The 17,812-nt window shown below is 40.0% G+C and overlaps 1 protein-coding gene across 1 annotated transcript in view; it reads left to right on the top strand.

The window, feature by feature from the left end:
- The first annotated feature begins 1,039 nt into the window (after window positions 1–1,039).
- LOC118358121 (cAMP-specific 3',5'-cyclic phosphodiesterase 4D-like) overlaps window positions 1,040–17,812 on the top strand; it is a 274,906-nt gene continuing 258,133 nt past the window's right edge. The window contains exon 1 of the mRNA XM_052478598.1: window positions 1,040–2,028. Within this exon, the coding sequence (XP_052334558.1) occupies window positions 1,715–2,028 (314 nt within the window). The 5' untranslated portion in view covers window positions 1,040–1,714. The remainder of the gene's footprint in view (window positions 2,029–17,812) is intronic.

Raw genomic sequence — 17,812 nt, 5'->3', positions numbered from 1 at the left:
TCTGATCTGGCAGACTCACTAAACACACATGCTTACTTTGTACAGTAGATGATGTCTGACTGTTGGAGTATGCCCCTGGCTGTCCGTCAATAAAAAAATAAAATTGTGCCGTATGGTTTGCTTAAGATAGGGAATTTTAAATAATTTATACTTTTACATTTGATACTTAAGTACATTTTAGCAATTCAATTTACCATTCATACTTAACTATATTTAAAACCAAATACTTTGACTTTTACTCAAGTATTATTTTACTGGGTGACTTTCACTTTTATTTGAGTCATTTTATATCAATGTATCTTTACTTTTACTCAAGTATGACAATTGAGTACTTTTCCCACCACTGCTTACATCTCTGACAGACATACTTACCCCACCAGACATGCCACCAGTGGTCTCTTCAAGTTCACAGACTCAAATCCAGAATGAATTCACGGCTACACACATATAGAGCCATAATCTCATGGAACTGCCTTCCATGTCAAATTACTCAAGCAAACAGCAAAATATTGTAATGAAACAGCAGGGAGCATGTCTCGAATCCTCGGCCTTCTTGCCGCGCTATCGACTGTTCCGCAAAAGCACGCTCGTGCGGTAGGGTGGATTTCCACGCGTAATTTTTTTACATTAGCTAATTTTTAATTTGACCTTTATTTAACTAGGCAAATCGGTTAAGAACTTAAGAACAAATTATTATTTTCAATAACGGCCTAGGAACAGTGGGGTTAACTGCCTGTTCATAAACCCAGGGTCGTTACAATATGTAAAAAAAAAAAAACACCTCGCAACACAACGTTTCTCCACCATCTGACGTACTTGTAATTTAACGTTATATGTTCATGTTTTTAAATGTATGGAAATTCTAAAGTATTTTTTTGTCTGTGATGTATTTTTCGTGTCGGACCCCAGGAAGACTAGCTGTCAGCATTGGCACCGGCTATTGGGGATCCCAATAACATCTACAAATCTAATCCAAATAAAGAAAATGTAAACATCTTATTTCTGAAACATATAATGGCAGTAATGGATTTGACTTTAGGCTCAAGGTAGTCTATCCACATACCACGTACAGTACTGCGGGGAACACAGATAAGACATCGTCACACCAGCACTTTGCTGAAATGGGCGAGCATGCAGAGAGGGTGGTGCATTTGGAATTCAACTTCAGACAGGTTCTTATCGAAGCGACAGGGAGAGAGTGACATTGAACGGGACGTTGCTGATATTGCATTAACGACATGAAATGTTAATAAAAAAAGAATCATTTTTTCTTAGCACAGTATAGATGGCAATAGTGTTTTTAGCAATTTGGGAACTCGTTTATGTGTGGTGGCACATATTAATAATGACATTCTTTGCGCAAATTAGTCACCAAAATGGATGTATTGTTGGATAGATTCATTGGATGTCACTGTCAGGAGTGCTGTTTAAGTATTGTTAGCAATACGAGGCAATGAACATTATTGAACTGCTTGCCTCTCTGTCCTCTTATAAGTAATCCAGAGAAGTGCCTGGATATTCAAGTAACGTTTCAAACTAATAAAAAAGCTTTGTTCAAACAAACTTGAATTAATGTAGGTCTCCAGCAGAACTAAGTTTTAGAAGACACCTTGGCAACAACAGCCCTGAGACACGGCGCCGAAAAAGTCCAGAGGCTTCACTCTTCATGTTTTTATCTGGACTGCGAGTCTATTAAAAACCTTGGCAAGCTGCGATGGATACTGGTGGCGGAAAAGTGACATCCCTCGTCGCAGGTAGCTTCGACAGCAGCAGCAGTGGATGCACTGGTGAAAACGCGAAAGCGCCTAAACATTTGTGGAGGCAGCAGAACCAAGCAGTGCTCTCTCCGCTCCACCACGCGCTCGAGGTACGGAAGAACAACCGGGTGAGACAAAGAGGATTTTCGGACACCGAGAAATACCTCAGCCCTAAGACCATGGACCGGACTTATGCAGTGGACACCGGGCACCGACCCTGTTTGAAGAAATCGCGGATGTCATGGCCATCCTCGTTCCAAGGACTTCGACGGTAAGGACACATATTTTCCTCTCAATCCAAAGGAGAATTTGAAGGGCGTGTGTGAATGACGGGAAGCGAAAAAGTAAGTAGGCTTCCAAAGGTGAAAAAGAGTATTCGCATACTCTATATAAAATATATGTCGGAACTTTGGACATGCTTTAGTTTCGATCCCGTAAATCTTTTTAGGTAGCAGTGAAACATATCCTATAGTGGTAGTCTAACCATTATTAATCTGACCGGCGAGAGGTGACAAAAACGGATTTGTAAATGATGTATTTGTGGGTAAGGAATAAAAAAGAATGCAAGCAGATGGTTTGTTCATTCCTTTATAGACTATACATTTAGTCTCAATACCCGTGTCTGTTGTTGATGATATTGATGTCTTGATTGATGACTGTAGTTTGAAAAAAAGACAGCCCTGTGCTGAGACTGAGAGTAAAGTAAGGCGACACATTAATAACCTTCGGGAAACGTGGACCAAAGTATGCACAGGGAGTACACAGAAGTCAAATACCCCACAGGAAAATGTACTGTCACAATTTTGATAGTCGGTGAATAACAGCGATTGTACCCTACTTATGCTGGCTCGTGTTTAAATACAATAACTGTGAGTGCTTTCTATAGAATATGGTAAATCATATTTAGGCTATGTATATAATAATATTCCTTATCGCACCTTCTCACTGTCAGACAGCATGTCATACTTTACACAGCCAAAGTATTAAAATAAAGCAATACACAGCAGAGGACAACCCAATTGCTTCTGTGGCTGGACATGCATGTCTCACATTAGCTTCAATTTGTGAGCACATGAGCAAGCATAAGTGGCACTCAGACTCCCTGTTTACTCAACACACCCCCTACTAGTAAAAAGCTATTTATATCAGCTGTAATAAGACAAATGGAAGCATCTTACCATATACTGTAAGGGAACAGACTCAGTGCAGAGCAGTTCCCCAGTCCCAATACAAATGTACCATAGTCACACTATCATGCCCAGGGCTGGCTCTAGCCTTTTGGGGGCCCTAAGCGAGATTTGGTTGGGGGGCCCCACACTTTGCAGCAATACATTTGAGAAGCTTCCTCTTGACCATGCAGAGACAATATTTAGTTTTTAAGTTCACTTCCTGCAATTCTACACATTCTGCCTATGGGCGGGAGAAAATGTTCTAATTTTATAAAACATTAAATGCAGTTCTACGCATTTTGCCATGGGGCTGAGATATTTGTTGTTGTTGCAGTTTTACAGCTAATTCCCTGCAATTCTATCCATTTTGCCATGGTGTGGAGGGACACTTTTGCATTTTTAAAGCTAATTTCCTGCAATTTTACACATTTCTTAATGCCTTATGCCCTGTTAATATACTACATGGCCAAAAGTATGTGGATACCGTCGAACATCTCGTTCGTTAATATGGAGTTGGTACAAACTTTACTGCTATAACAGCCTCCAGTCTTCTGGGAAGGCTTTCCACTAGATGTTGGAACATTGCTGCGGGGACATGCTTTCATTCAGCCGCAAGAGCATTAGTGAGGTCGGGCATTGATGTTGGGAGATTAATCCTGGTTCGCAGTCAGAGTTCCAATTCACCCCAAAGGCGTTCGATGGGGTTGAGGTCAGGGCTCTGTGCAGGCCAGTCAAGTTACTCCACAACAATCTCACCAAACCATTTCTGTATGGGCCTCGCTTTGTGCACAGGGGCATTGTCATGCTGAAACAGGAAAGGGCCTTCCTCAAACTGTTGCCACAAAGTTGGAAGCACAGAATTGCCTAGAATGTCATTGTATGCTGTAGCATTAAGATTTCCCTTCACTGGAATTAAGGGGCCTAGCCAGAATCATAAAAAAACAGTCCCAAACGTTTATTACTCCTCCACCAAACTTTATAGTTGGCACTATGCATTGGGGCAGGTAGCGTTCTCCTGGCCTCTGCCAAACCCAGATTCGTCCATCAGACTGCTAGATGGTGAATCGTGATTCATCACTCCAGAGAACGCATTTCCACTGCTCCAGAGTCCAATGGCGGCTAGCTTAAAAGCACTCCAGCTGACAGTTGGCATTGTGCATGGTGATCTTAGGCTTGTGTGCAGTTGCTCAGCCATAGAAACCCATTTCATGAAGCTCCCGACAAACAGTTATTGTGCTGATGTTGCTTCCAGAGGCAGGTTGGAACTCGGTAGGGGGTGTTGCATCTGAGGACAGACAATTTTTACTCGCTACGCGCTTCAGCACTCGGCAATCCCGTTCTGGGAGCTTATGTGGCCTACCACTTTGTAGCTGAGCTGTTGTTGCTCCTAGACGTTTTCACTTCGCAATAACAGCACTTACAGTTGACCGTGGCAGCCTCAGCAGGGCAGAAATTTAACGAACTGACTTGTTGGAAAGGCGGCATCCTATGACGCTGCCACGTTGAATTCAGTACGGGCCATTCTATTGTCAAAAAGATTGCATGGCTGTGTGCTTGATTTAAACAACTGTCAGCAACGGGTGTGGCTGAAATAGCTAAATCCACTAATTTGAAGGGGCGTCCACATACCTTTGCATATATAGTGTATGGTATCTGAGTGAGAATGACTAACAAAATCAATGGGGGCCTACTGGAGGTCAGGGCCCCTGGGCACGTGCCATGAATGCCCGGTCGGTATTCGGCCATGATTAACACAAGTTTAGATAGCTGGCAAAACTAACTACCAATCTAAAAATTGTTAGCTGACATGGCTAATTGAGTGACTGTCAGTGACTAACGTAACATGAGAAAAACTGCTGATGGACAACTAAATTTCAAAATTGCACCCGGTGTATTCTACTATTTTTACTCTCAACAGTAGACCTCGACCGATTTATCGGTTGACTGGTATTATCGGATGATATTCGCCTTTTATGGATGTGTTTGTATCAGCGTTTAATCCACCGGAAAGGACTGATTAGAAGATGCAGAGAAAAAGCTCAGAAAAAATAAAAGCCATTGTTCATATTATTATAGATACAGTCAAAGTCTGAAGTTTACATTCACCTTAGCCAAATACAGTTGAAGTCGGAAGTTTACATACACTTAGGTTGGAGTCATTAAAACAATTTTTTCAACCACGCCAAAACTTTCTTGTTAACAAACTATAGTTTTGGCAAGTCGGTTAGGATATCTACTTTGTGCATGACACAAGTAATTTTTCCAACAATTGTTTACAGACAGATTATTTCACTTATAATTCACTGTATCACAATTCCAGTGGGTCAGAAGTTTACATACACTTATTTGACTGTGCCTTTAAACAGCTTGCAAAATTCCAGAAAATGATGGCATGGCTTTAGAAGCTTCTGATAGGCTAATTGGACAACAGCAACAACCTTGTGAAGATGCTGGAGGAGACAGGTACAAAGGTATCTATATCCACAGTAAAACAAGACCTATATCGACATAACCTGAAAGGCCGCTCAGCAAGGAAGAAACCACTGCTCCAAAACCGCCATAAAAAAGCCAGTTTGAAACTGCACATGGGGACAAAGGTTGTGCGTTTTGGAGAAATGTCCTCTGGTCTGATGAAACAAAAATATAACTGTTTGGTCATAATGACCATTGTTATGTTTGGAGGAAAAAGGGGGATGCTTGCAAGCCGAAGAACACCATACCAACCGGGAATCACGGGGGTGGCAGTGCTTTGCTGCAGGAGGGACTGGTGCACTTCACAAAATAGATGGCTTCATGAGGATGGAAAATTACGTGGATATATTGAAGTAACATCTCAAGACATCAGTCAGGAAGTTAAAGCTTGGTCGCAAATGGGTCTTCCAAATGGACAATGACCCCAAGCATACTTTCAAAGTTGTGGCAAAATGGCTTAAGGACAACAAAGTCAAGGTATTGGAGTGGCCATCACAAAGCCCTGACCTCAATCCTATAGAAAATGTTTGGGCAGAACTGAAAAAACGTGTGCGAGCAAGGAGGCCTACAACCTGACTCAGCTACACGAGCTCTGTCCGTATTGTGGGATGCTTGTGGAAGGCTACCTGAAACCTTTGACCCAAGTTAAACAATTTAAAGGCAATGCTACCAAATACTAATTCACTGTATGTAAACGTCTGACCCACTGGGAATGTGATGAAAGAAGTAAAAGCTGAAATAAATCATTCTCTCTACTATTATTCTGACATTTCACATTCTTAAAATAAAGTGGTGATCCTAACTGACCTAAGACAGGGAATTTTTACTACGATTAAATGTCAGGAATTGTGAAAAGCTGAGTTTAAATGTATTTGGCTAAGGTGTATGTAAACTTCCTACTTCAACTGTACATTTAAACTTTTCACAATTCCTGACATTTAATCCTAGTAAAAATTGTCTGTTTTAGGTCAGTTAGGATCACTATGACCTCAATGTTTTTTTCCCTGGATGGTTTGTCCTCGGGGTTTCGCCTGCCAAATCAGTTCTGTTATACTCACAGACATTATTTTAACAGTTTTAGAAACTTTAGAGTGTTTTTATATGCATATCCTAGCTTCTGGGCCTGAGTAACAGGCAGTTTACTTTGGGCACGCTTTTCATTCGGACGTGAAAATACTGCCCCCTATCCCTAAGAAGCTAGCTAGCCAGCTAACTAGCTGCGTGCGGGTACTTTACACTCTTCACTGAGGGTTAGTGCTATTTAGAATTATTGGGACAACCCTACGCTAAACTCTAACCTCTTCCCTAACCATAATCCTTATATTACCCAAACCTTAATCCTTACCGTAACCATTTTACATTTCAACTTCAAGGATCCCTGATAGCAAGGACCGTTCACTGAGGTAACGCTTGGGGTGTGTGGCAACGTTGTGACAAAAGCACATGTTGTGATGTTTTTCCTTTCAAGTCACCACTACCACAATTCAGTGGCTACAGCGGTTGCAGGTATCCTAGTGGTTAGAGCGTTGGGCTAGTAACCACAGTGTTACTGGATCTAATCCCTTTGTTGACAAGGTAAAAACCTGTAGTTCTGCCCCTAAGCAAGGCAGTTAACCCACTGTTCTCTGGGCACCAAAGATCTGGGTGTTGATTAAGGCAGCTCCCTGCACCTCTCTGATTCAGAGGTGTTTGGTTAAATGCAGAAGACACATTTCAGTTGTACAATCCCCTACAATTAATGAAAACATAGCTACATACCAATACAATGAACATTTTTTTTTTCCAGCTGGCTAGCATGAGACATCTTAGTCTTCAGAGCCTAGGCATATTTTGTTTGCTGGAATCAGTGCCGTTTGTCCCGCCTTTCACTAGAGCAACACAGTTTTTCCATAAATCTAGTCTTTCTGGTGTTCCTACTAGAGGTCGACCGATTATGATTTTTCAAAACGATACCAATTATTGGAGGACCAAAAAAACGATACCGATTAATCGGACGATTACAACAATACTGAATGAACACTTATTTTAACTTAATACATCAATAAAATCAATTTAGCCTCAAATAAATAATGAAACATGTTCAATTTGGTTTAAATAATGCAAAAACAAAGTGTTGGAGAAGAAAGTAAAAGTGCAATATTTGCCATGTGAGAAAGCTAACGTTTAAGTTCCTTGCTCAGAACATGAGAACATATGAAAGCTGGTGGTTCCTTTTAACATGAGTCTTCAATATTCCCAGGTAAGAAGTTTTAGGTTGTAGTTATTATAGGAATTATAGGACTATTTCTCTCTATACCATTTGTATTTCATTAACCTTTGACTATTGGATGTTCTTATAGGCACTTTAGTAGTGCCAGTGTAACAGTATAGCTTCCGTCCCTCTCCTCGCTCCTCCCTGGGCTCAAACCAGGAACACAACGACAACAGCCACCCTCGAAGCAGCGTTACCCATGCAGAGCAAGGGAAACAGCCACTCCAAGGCTCAGAGCTAGCGAGTGACGTTTGAAACGCTATTAGCGCACGCTAACTAGCCAGCCATTTCACTTCGGTTACACCAGCCTCATCTCGGGAGTTGATATGCTTGAAATCATAAACAGCGCAAAGCTTGACGCACAACGTAGAGCTGCTGTCAAAACGCACAAAAGTGCTGTTTGAATGAATGTTTACGCACCTGCTTCTGCCTACCACCACTCAGTCAGATACTTAGATACTTGTATGCTTGTATGCTCAGTCAGATTATACGCAACACATGACACGCTAGATAATATCTAGTAATACCATCAACCATGTGTAGTTAACTAGTGATTATGATTGATTGATTGTTTTTTATAAGATAAGTTTAATGCTAGCTAGCAACTTACCTTGGCTTACTGCATTTGCATAACAGGCAGTCTCCTTTCGGAGTGCAACAAGAGAGAGGCAGGTCATTATTGCGTTGGACTAGTTAACTGTAAGGTTGTAAGATTGGTTCCCCGAGCTGATAAGGTGAAAATCTTTCCTTCTGCCCCTGAATGAGGCAGTTAACTCACCGTTCCTAGGCCATAATTGAAAATAAGAACGTGTTCTTAAATGACTTGCCTCGTTGAATAAAGATTAAATAAAGGTGTAAAAAAAAATATCAGCAAAATCGGTGTCCAAAAACACAGATTTCCCATTGTTATGAAAATTTGAAATCGGCCCTAATTAATCGTCCATTCCGATAAATCGGTCGACCTCTAGTTCCTACATTTAATATAGTGGTTTCATTAATGTTCTTTCCTCAAATAAAAAAAATCTGCTTTTTGAGTATCTTTGTAGGGCTGTTTGAAGAACAATTCATACAGATGTGTTTATTTAATTCCAGCTATAATAATAAAAATCAGATTCCCAAAAATCCCATATCGGTCAGACTACTCAATTGTAAATCCTTCATGTCTGAAGGAGACCACACCTGCGAGGGTAAAAAAAAAAAAACATGCACTGTTAAGAACTGTTTTTATTTAAAAAAATATTTTATATATATATTGACTTTCAATGTAAATTGAGTAGAGGCCCGTAGCGGCTGGGAGCCCTAAGCAACCGCTTATGCCTGGAACCGGCCCTGATCAAGGCGTCCCAAAACAAACTGTGCTGGCTCTGATTATTTTCTTTTCACATGGTCCTTTCCAACACAATGCTACCGCTCAGAATGGCACGTTTCTGCAGTGTGAGAAGGTTAACAGCCCTACCCTACATTATTTTCACTAGTCCCTGATACCTGCAAGCGCTTCATACATTCACAACAGTCTTAAGCCATTCTTTAAACCAGGAGCTGACTGTAGATGTTTTTAGGCAGTAGTGAAGAGCAAACGGCTGCTCCACATTCAGACAGAGTCCTGGGGATTCTTCTGCTCTAATTATCCATTTTAGCTGCAAAGTAAAGTAGAGAAAGACATTTCGTATTAAAGGTCACCTCAGTTTCCTGTCTGAAGTGCTGTAGCTAATGTAGTATCTGTCTCTGGACTAATATTCTCTTCAGTTATGAGTGACACCTCACCTCAGGGCCATGGGGAATATTGACCTAGCTGTGCTGGGAAGGGACTGTAAACATGCGTCCAGATCCGATATTCAGAGTCTAGACAGAAAGCAAAGCATGAGATCTGTTTATGAGATTGTAAAAAATGTTTAGAAATCGTATTTGGGAGAGAGGAAGACTTGCACTGTGTACAAAACATTAGGAACACCTGCTCTTTACATGACAGACTGACCAGGTGAATCAAGGTGAAAGCTATGATCCCTTATTGATGTCACCTGTTAAGTAGATGAAGGGGTGGAGACAGGTTAAGAAAAATATTTTTAAGCCTTGAGACAATTGTCATGGATTGTGTATGTGTGCCATTCAGATGGTGAATTGGCAAGAGAAAATAATTAAGTGCCTTTGAACAGGGTATGGTAGTAGGTGCCAGGCCACCGGTTTGAGTGTGTCAAGAACTGCAACGCTGCTGGGTTTTTCACGTTCAACAGTTTCCCTTGTGTATCAAGAGTGGTCCACCACCCAAAGGACATCCAGCCAACTGTGGGAAGCATTGGAGTCATCATGGGCCAGCATCTCTGTGGAACGCTTTTGACACCTTGCAGAGTCGAAACACCAACGAATTGAGACTGTTCTGATTGCAAAAGGGGGTGCAACTCAATATTAGGAAGATGTTCCTAATGTTTTGTACATTTAGTGCACGTGATCTTTATAGGAGTTATAGTCATATTTTGAATATTTCAGAGGGAGAGGGAGAAAAGGTGGTAAAAAGATGTGAAGTGTTGCTCATCACATTGCATTGTTTTAGTTGAGAGAAGTCCAGGGCCTTGTTCCTAGGAAGATGATTAGCCAGGGGACAGTGTGTATAATGGTCTCCCCTGGTCGATACCAGTTCACCCGGGACATTATGGCAGATAATGTATGGGACATGACCTGTCCAGCTCACTTCTCTCTCTCTCTCTCTCTCTCAATGTTAAAGGTCATTAGAGAAAATAATTTGAAGACTTTCAAGCGATACTAAGGCCCCATTTATTCAACCTAAACCACTATCCAGAAATGTGTGGGGTGAGCAAAACCACCTCCAAAGCTGTGAATAGCATGTTTGAACTGATGCCACACACTTACTGTTTACATAGCTGGGGTAAGTCGTGTGGGGATGGGGGTGGGGAGATTTATATCGGTCCGCTAATACAGGACTGAAAATTAAACTAGATGTATTTGTGTTTGTATTTGTGTTTGTCCGATAGTTATCTGTACAAAAAGGTTAATCTGGGAAAACTTGTATATAAAATATGTGCTTGATATATGTTTTCCAGTTTCTTGAAATACTTTGCAAATGCAACTTATTTCTACGTGAAAACTGAAATGGTCTATTCATTCCTTTTCCATTTTAGTAGACACTCTTATCCAGAGCAACTTACTGTAGTGAGTGGGATACATTTTCCTACTGGTCCCGTGGGAATATAAACGCACAACCATAGCATTGCAAGCACCGTGCTCTACCAACTGAGCCACATCATCACAAACCACTTGAAGTCTCAATGTACTCAATTACTGTATTGGGATTTGTTTTTCTTCATGGTGCTAGAAAGTCTACTGGTACAAATCTAAATGACCAGCCTATGTACAATACAGTAATGTACATTTACATTAAGTAGTTTGTAAGGATGGTAAATTAATACTGCACAAAAAAGTGGTTGTTATTTGATGAAGAAAAATAATAATAATTTGAATTTGATGTGAATATTTTGTGTTTTTTCCCATAACTTTGCACCTTTTGCTGTAAATGTTTGAGGACAGGGTTTTGTTCTTTCTGGAGGCCATTAGAATGACAATCGCAGAGAAAGAGGAAAGGCAACAACTCTTACAATTTCAGCTATTGAATCCTGCAAGAGACTGTTCTTAATTATACATCTACATTTGTTGCCCAAACAAAATGCTGAAAAATGTGTTTTGCTGGCGCTACAAATGTCTATATCGGTCCGCTAATACTAGTAAAGGCACTACTTTTTCTTAATTCTGATTTTTCAGGGGGTGCTGCAGGACCCTCAACACCCCTACATACCACGGCTATGACTGTTTATATGATAACAATGAATCAAAATGCTTAATTCTCCCATCACAATTACAATTGGTTACAATTTATTTGAGCCCTTCATAAGGCTACATCGTGAGGCTATCATAAGTATGTTATAACGCATGTCATAGAAAGTGACACCGGTTGATGTCAGCTTTTTTCTTACTTTGAGACCTTCTATTTTTTTGGGTATCTGTACATTAGTTTACTATTTATATTTTTGGCAACTTTTACTTTTACTTCACTACATTCCGAAAGAAAATAACACCCAAAGTACTCGTTACATTTTGTCAGGAAAATTGTCCAATTCACACACTTATCAAGAGAACATCCCTGGTCATCCCTACTGCATTTGATCTGGCAGACTCACTAATGCTTCGTTTGAAATTATGTCTGAGTGTTGGAGTGTGCCCCTGGCTATCCGTCAATAAACATCAAATAAAATTGTGCTGTCTGGTTTAGTATAAGGAATTTGAAGTGATTTATACTTTAACTCAAGTATGACAATTTATTACTTTTTCCACCATGATGTGGCTGGGGGTTATAGCATTTCTTTCACATGACACATCAATTTAGACAAGTGTGTCTGTGTAAGCGTCATCTAATATTTCTAAAATATTTTTATCTGGACACTTTCTATTTATTTGGAATTTTTCCTTATTGTACTCTACTACCACTTTTAGTATTCATCTTTACTACGCTACTCACTGTTTAGCACATGACCTCACATGTGAATCCTTAAAGAGATGGGTGGGTCTGGCTTAAGACGGTGTGAACAATGCTGAATGGGTGTAGACAAACGAGAGCTCTCCAGTATGTACCAAAACATTCAAAAGCCATTTTCTTTAAAGTGGGTTTACAAGTTTATCAACTTTCAAACCAGAATTACTTTCCCATTGTTCCTCAAATGTAGTGTGTGATATACCATTTTGTAGCTCTGACACCGGTTGAAACATTTCAAATTTTGCTACATAAGACTGAATCCAGGTGGTGAGTCACATATATGAGAGAAGCTTTGTCACACACAGCTCTAGAAATCCATGAAAAGGACCATATTCTCAAGTACTAACACTCTTGTTTTGAAAGATTCAAGTTTCAAGTTTTATTAGTTGTATGTACGAGATACACATGGTATACACTGTCCAACGAAATCCTTTCTTGCAGATTCCTTCTCGACAATGCAACAACAATAAGAAATAATTATAATTTCTAATAACAATTACAAATTATTCCTCTTCTCTGAGGGGCTCTTTGGGTTAGCCTGGTGTCTCAACCTGGTCTCAGAGCATTTTGTATTATTCTGCACGTAAATACGAGACACTCCATTTAGTGTGGTATGTTACATTTCGTATGGTATTTATTAATTTGTTGATGTCCATCCCCATTTCATATAATATGTTACGAATTACACTTCATGTTATATGTTACCAATTTGCAAAACGTATGATATGTCACGAATTCTAGATCGGTGGCTAATGTTAGCTAGCTGGCTAACATTAGCTTGTCTAGGGGTCTGGGTTAAGTTTAGGTGTTAGGTGAAAGGGTTAGGGGAAGGGTTAGCTAAAAGGGTTAGGGTTAGGTAACTTGCTAAGTAGTTGCAAAGTAGCTAAAAGGTAGTAAGTAAGTAGTTTAAAAATGTCTAATTAGCAAAAAAGCTAAAATTGTCCATAATGAGGTTTGAACTCGTTCGTGTTAAACGCCTACCCATCCTCCCCGACCAATCATCCTACTTTTGTTTTTGCTTTACGTAACCATCTGTCTTAACATATCAAACTTAACATATCATAGTGATATATAAGTCTCTTGGATTTACTTTTAGAGTACTATGTTACATCTATTCAATGAGACCAGGCTGGGTGGCTGCCTGTCTCAATGTGTTACTCAGTGACTGGCTCGGTGGGATGACATACAACCTCGAGGTAAAACACCACCACAATGTGTCACCACGCCACCAAGCCTGGAAACTAATCAGCACATCTGGGTGATGGGAAGGAAGAATACGTCAAATTCTGTCACAATTGCATTTCTACCATTCCACTCTTGGAGCCAACCGGTCACCATGACGCCACATTCGTTTGTATCCGATGGGATGCAGAAAAGGCCGAAATACTTTGTCTTCTTTCTTTACAAAACCTTTGATTTTTAATTCAATACAAAACGTGACTTGTCTGCTTTCACACAGTGGTCTTCATTAAGGCCCCTAATGGCACAGCCTGTGGTATAGCCCTCATCGCCAGCTTTAAGGCATGGGGTTTAACTGTATCATTCAATCTATGGAGTGTTGGTGAACAGGCTGATCATCACCACTGGGCATGAGGCGATATACAGTATATCCACACAGTCACAGTCACAGCATTAATGCTCACATTATTACATGGGCACAGCACTGTGGGATTACTCCACATGAGAAGAAATAGATACAGGGAAGACCTAAGTAACATGTATTGTTGCAATATATCTAAATCAAATCACATTTTGGCAATTCATTCAATGTTATGCCTGTGTCTTACGATGTCTGCATATTTGATGAGTGCATAGGGCAATGGACTTGGAAGGCATATCAATAAATGGATGAATGCATTGTTTTGTCTTAGTTCAGGATCACTGCAAATCTCTTTGCATAACCTCAGAGCTTCCTCCTATTGCAATTGCTTTATTCTGCAATCATAAGGGTTTTGACATCTCATGTCTTTGAGCCAATTATGATAACTGGATGGCTGACTGGCCTAATATAATGCAATTTTCCATTTGGAAGAGTAACTGCTGGCAATTTGTGTCATCTTGATAAATTGCATGAAAGTTATTCAAAGTAAATGGCAATTCACCATCAGATTTAAATAACTTTTAGGGCTTTTAAAGTGATATACCTCTCCTTGTACTGTTAACACTGATGCCTTTAAAAATGGTGATGCCTGGTTGTGTTGACGGGACAATTATTGAGAAGAAAAAAAATGATGGTTATTTTATTTTCATGATGGTCTTCATCCATAACCATTGGTTCCACGGTAATTGTCGCCAGCCCTACTACTCAATTCTATAGTAACTTCTCACTGAAGACTGATACATTACACTACAGAGTAAGAAGAACTCAATAAATGCTCTAGTGCTCCTGATATGTAAAGGAAGTGTATTTCACCACTGTAAGTCATTTGACTATTGAAGTGGATGGAATAGAACCACAAATCCGTCAGGAGGTGAGAAATCCATATATACTTAACGGCCAGTCCTAATCCATTACCAGGTCGATACAATGCTAAAGCCAGTATCAATTTCTATTGGTGACATCCGCATTTCCTTTCCTTGATGGATCTGTACAAAAATAGAAACACAACATGTAAAGTGTTAGTCCCATGTTTCATGAATGAAATAAAATATTCTAGAAATGTTCCAAATGCACAAAAAGCTTTTTTTTCTCTCAAATGTCTGCACTGTATGGGGTTAGTATTCAGGAACTGGCTCTGGAAAGCTGGCCCCCCTCTTGTCAGACCGGTGTAATTAAAACAGCTGATGAGTGATTATTCACTGGGTTCTGCGACCAATTCGGTGTCTTTTGAAAGGTGTAACTTGGTCATTTTAACATACTGTCATAAGGAGCACATGTTCAACTTCATAGCAAACATCTCAACGTGTAAAAACAATTGCTATAGTAAGTCCCTATTAACTGACAAACGAAGTAACAGGTTTGATTGTAACATGGTCTTAACTCAGCAATAAATCCCCTTGTGACAAGGGGATTGGAAGCTTGTTGTGTGCAACAAGGAGTGGCAATAAAATACAAGCTTGTCTAGCCTGTCCATGAGTAACAGGGTTGATATGTTACGCTCGACCTGCTCTGTTTCCCACCACAAAACACCAGCAAATGGCCAAGAAGAGTTGAACCAGCTCACCTGATTTTTACACCATGATTTGATTAGTAGATGTTCAATGTCTCTTTAGAAATAAATAATATTAAAGGAATAGTTTCACCGTATTAAATCGAGAGTTCAGTATACGCAATAGGGTCGACTTTAACATGAGGGACAGACGTAAATGAATCACTAATCACATGAAATAAATGCTAAACTTTGGACATTACTTTGTCAAAGCCGCAAGTGGGTTCAATTCTGTCTAGAAGTCAGAGGGTGCACTGAAGGTCATGTCAAAATGCTGAATCGTCACTTTAGCAAGTCTTTATTCACATGAACAATTGGATTTATTGAATTCTCCATGTGATCTATATTAAATTAAATTAATTTAACAGGCTTTTAAAATGCAATATTTGTGCACGATTTCTACTTAAAATATCAGAGGGATGCAAAAAGTATTACTTTCGTGGGGAACGACCCCACCATACACTTCAGCGTTTCCCAACTCCAGTCCTTGACATTTTTGTTGCAGACCCAGACAAACTCACCTGATTCAACTCATTGAGGGCTTGATGATCAGTTGACAAGTTGAATCAGGTGTGCTTGTCTGGGGCTACAACAAAAATGTGTGCTGATGGAGGTACTTGAGGAGCTTTCTCAATAGCTCATTGGAGCTACGTATACTTGAGGAACTTATTCTCATTCAAAACGCTGTGGTTTTCGCTAGGGTGCTTTGGGCCCTTTCCTCTATGGTAGATACAGTGAGCTCCAAAAGTATGGGGACAGTGACACATTTGTTTTGGCACTGTACTCCAGCATTTTTTTAGATTTGAAATGATACAATGACTGAGGTTAAAGAGCAGACTGTCAGCGTTAATTTGAGGGTATTTTCATCCATAGCAGGTGAACCGTTTAGAAATTACAACACTTTTTGCAACGCAATCCCCCGATTTTAGGGGAGCAAAAGTAGTAGGACAAATTCACTTGTGTATTATAGTAGTCAAAGTTTAGTGTTTGGTCCCATATTCCTATCATGCAATGATTACTTGTGATGCTATAAACTTGTTGGATGCATTTGCTGTTTGTTTAGGTTGTGTTTCAGATTTTGTGCCCAATAAAAATGAATGCTTAATAATGTTATTGTAAAGAATATAATGTTTTTTTCTCCATAAATGCGGAAGCTGTTTTTCAATTTCTTCAACAAACAATCAGGTCGATATAATTATAAAACATACATTAGTAATGGAAAGGAAACACAGACAAAAATACTGCTTTAGTAATACAATTTGTAGGCTGAAGTTGGTACAGAGTACAGTATATAATAGTTTCTCCCCAAGTTCTGCAAAATGTCTAAGACATCCTGTAACTCATAAAGCCCAATCCCCCTTATGTACCCTTCCCTGGCAACAACATTTTAATAAATCTAACCTCCCCCTGACAGCAGGAACCATCTTGTTAGCAAGTAAAAACTCAGAAGTGGGTTTGACCGAAACTTGACCTTTCATCACAAGTATAGGGTCATAACAAGGTGAACGAGTGTACGCATCTTCTGACAGGTGGCTGGTTTCATCAGGTCTGTGGCAGCCTTGTGTTCTCAGAAAACCAGATAACCACGGTGGGATCCAGACAGGAGGAGTCTGAATGTAGACGCCTTCTGATAGTGTCTGAAGGGCACAACACTCAACAGGTTTTAACACACACACAGAGGTCTCCTGAAGAGGAGTTTTATCATAACATCATTTATTAATCCTTTAAAAGGCATACGGCCTTGGTTTAACCCTCTTTAAAGATACCATGATTACATACAGTCCTGATTGAATCATGAATAACGAGTGAAAGTTAGACACACATATCATACTCCCAAGAGATGCTAACCTCTCACCATTACAATGAGGGGTGGGGGGTTTATTTATGCATCTGAAAATACCCTCAAATGAAAACTGACATTCTGCACTTTAACCTCATTTGTATCATTTAAAATCCAAAGTGCTGGAGTACAGAGCCAAAGCAACAAAATAAGTGTCACTGTCACAATACTTTTGGAGCTCACAGTATATCACATTGCCAGTGTAAAAGCTAATCAGAGTTGTGGTGGTACAATGACTATCTTGCTGTAGCTGTTGGAGTTAGGGGTATCGTGGTGATTGTATGGTTTCATTGCAAAGTAAGGCCTAATGGGATGTACATTAAAACACTGCGATGGTGGTTTTGCAGTTCAAAGGGATGTTGCCCGGCTTATTATTTCAGTCGAATTGAAGATAATGATGACAGATAACAAGGTTGAGGGTGTAAGAGTGAGATGGTCATCAAGGATGGTTAACTCCACAAAGGAAAGGGTTACATGCAAAAAGGTGACTTGTAACAAACACTTGCTAACTGAAATGCTAAGATCTGCCACACTGATTAGTGACAGGTGTGGGTATTTAAAGGTGGTGAAGGATCTGGAGTCTCGCCTCTACTGGAAGGGGATTGGACAGGGGATGGTGGTTGGTGATAGGGTG

This window comes from Oncorhynchus keta, chromosome 25, assembly GCF_023373465.1.
Source record: "Oncorhynchus keta strain PuntledgeMale-10-30-2019 chromosome 25, Oket_V2, whole genome shotgun sequence".
NCBI classification, from domain to species: Eukaryota; Metazoa; Chordata; class Actinopteri; order Salmoniformes; family Salmonidae; genus Oncorhynchus; species Oncorhynchus keta.
The sequence above is the reverse complement of the archived record's forward strand: the minus strand, read 5'-3'. Positions and strand labels throughout refer to the sequence as shown.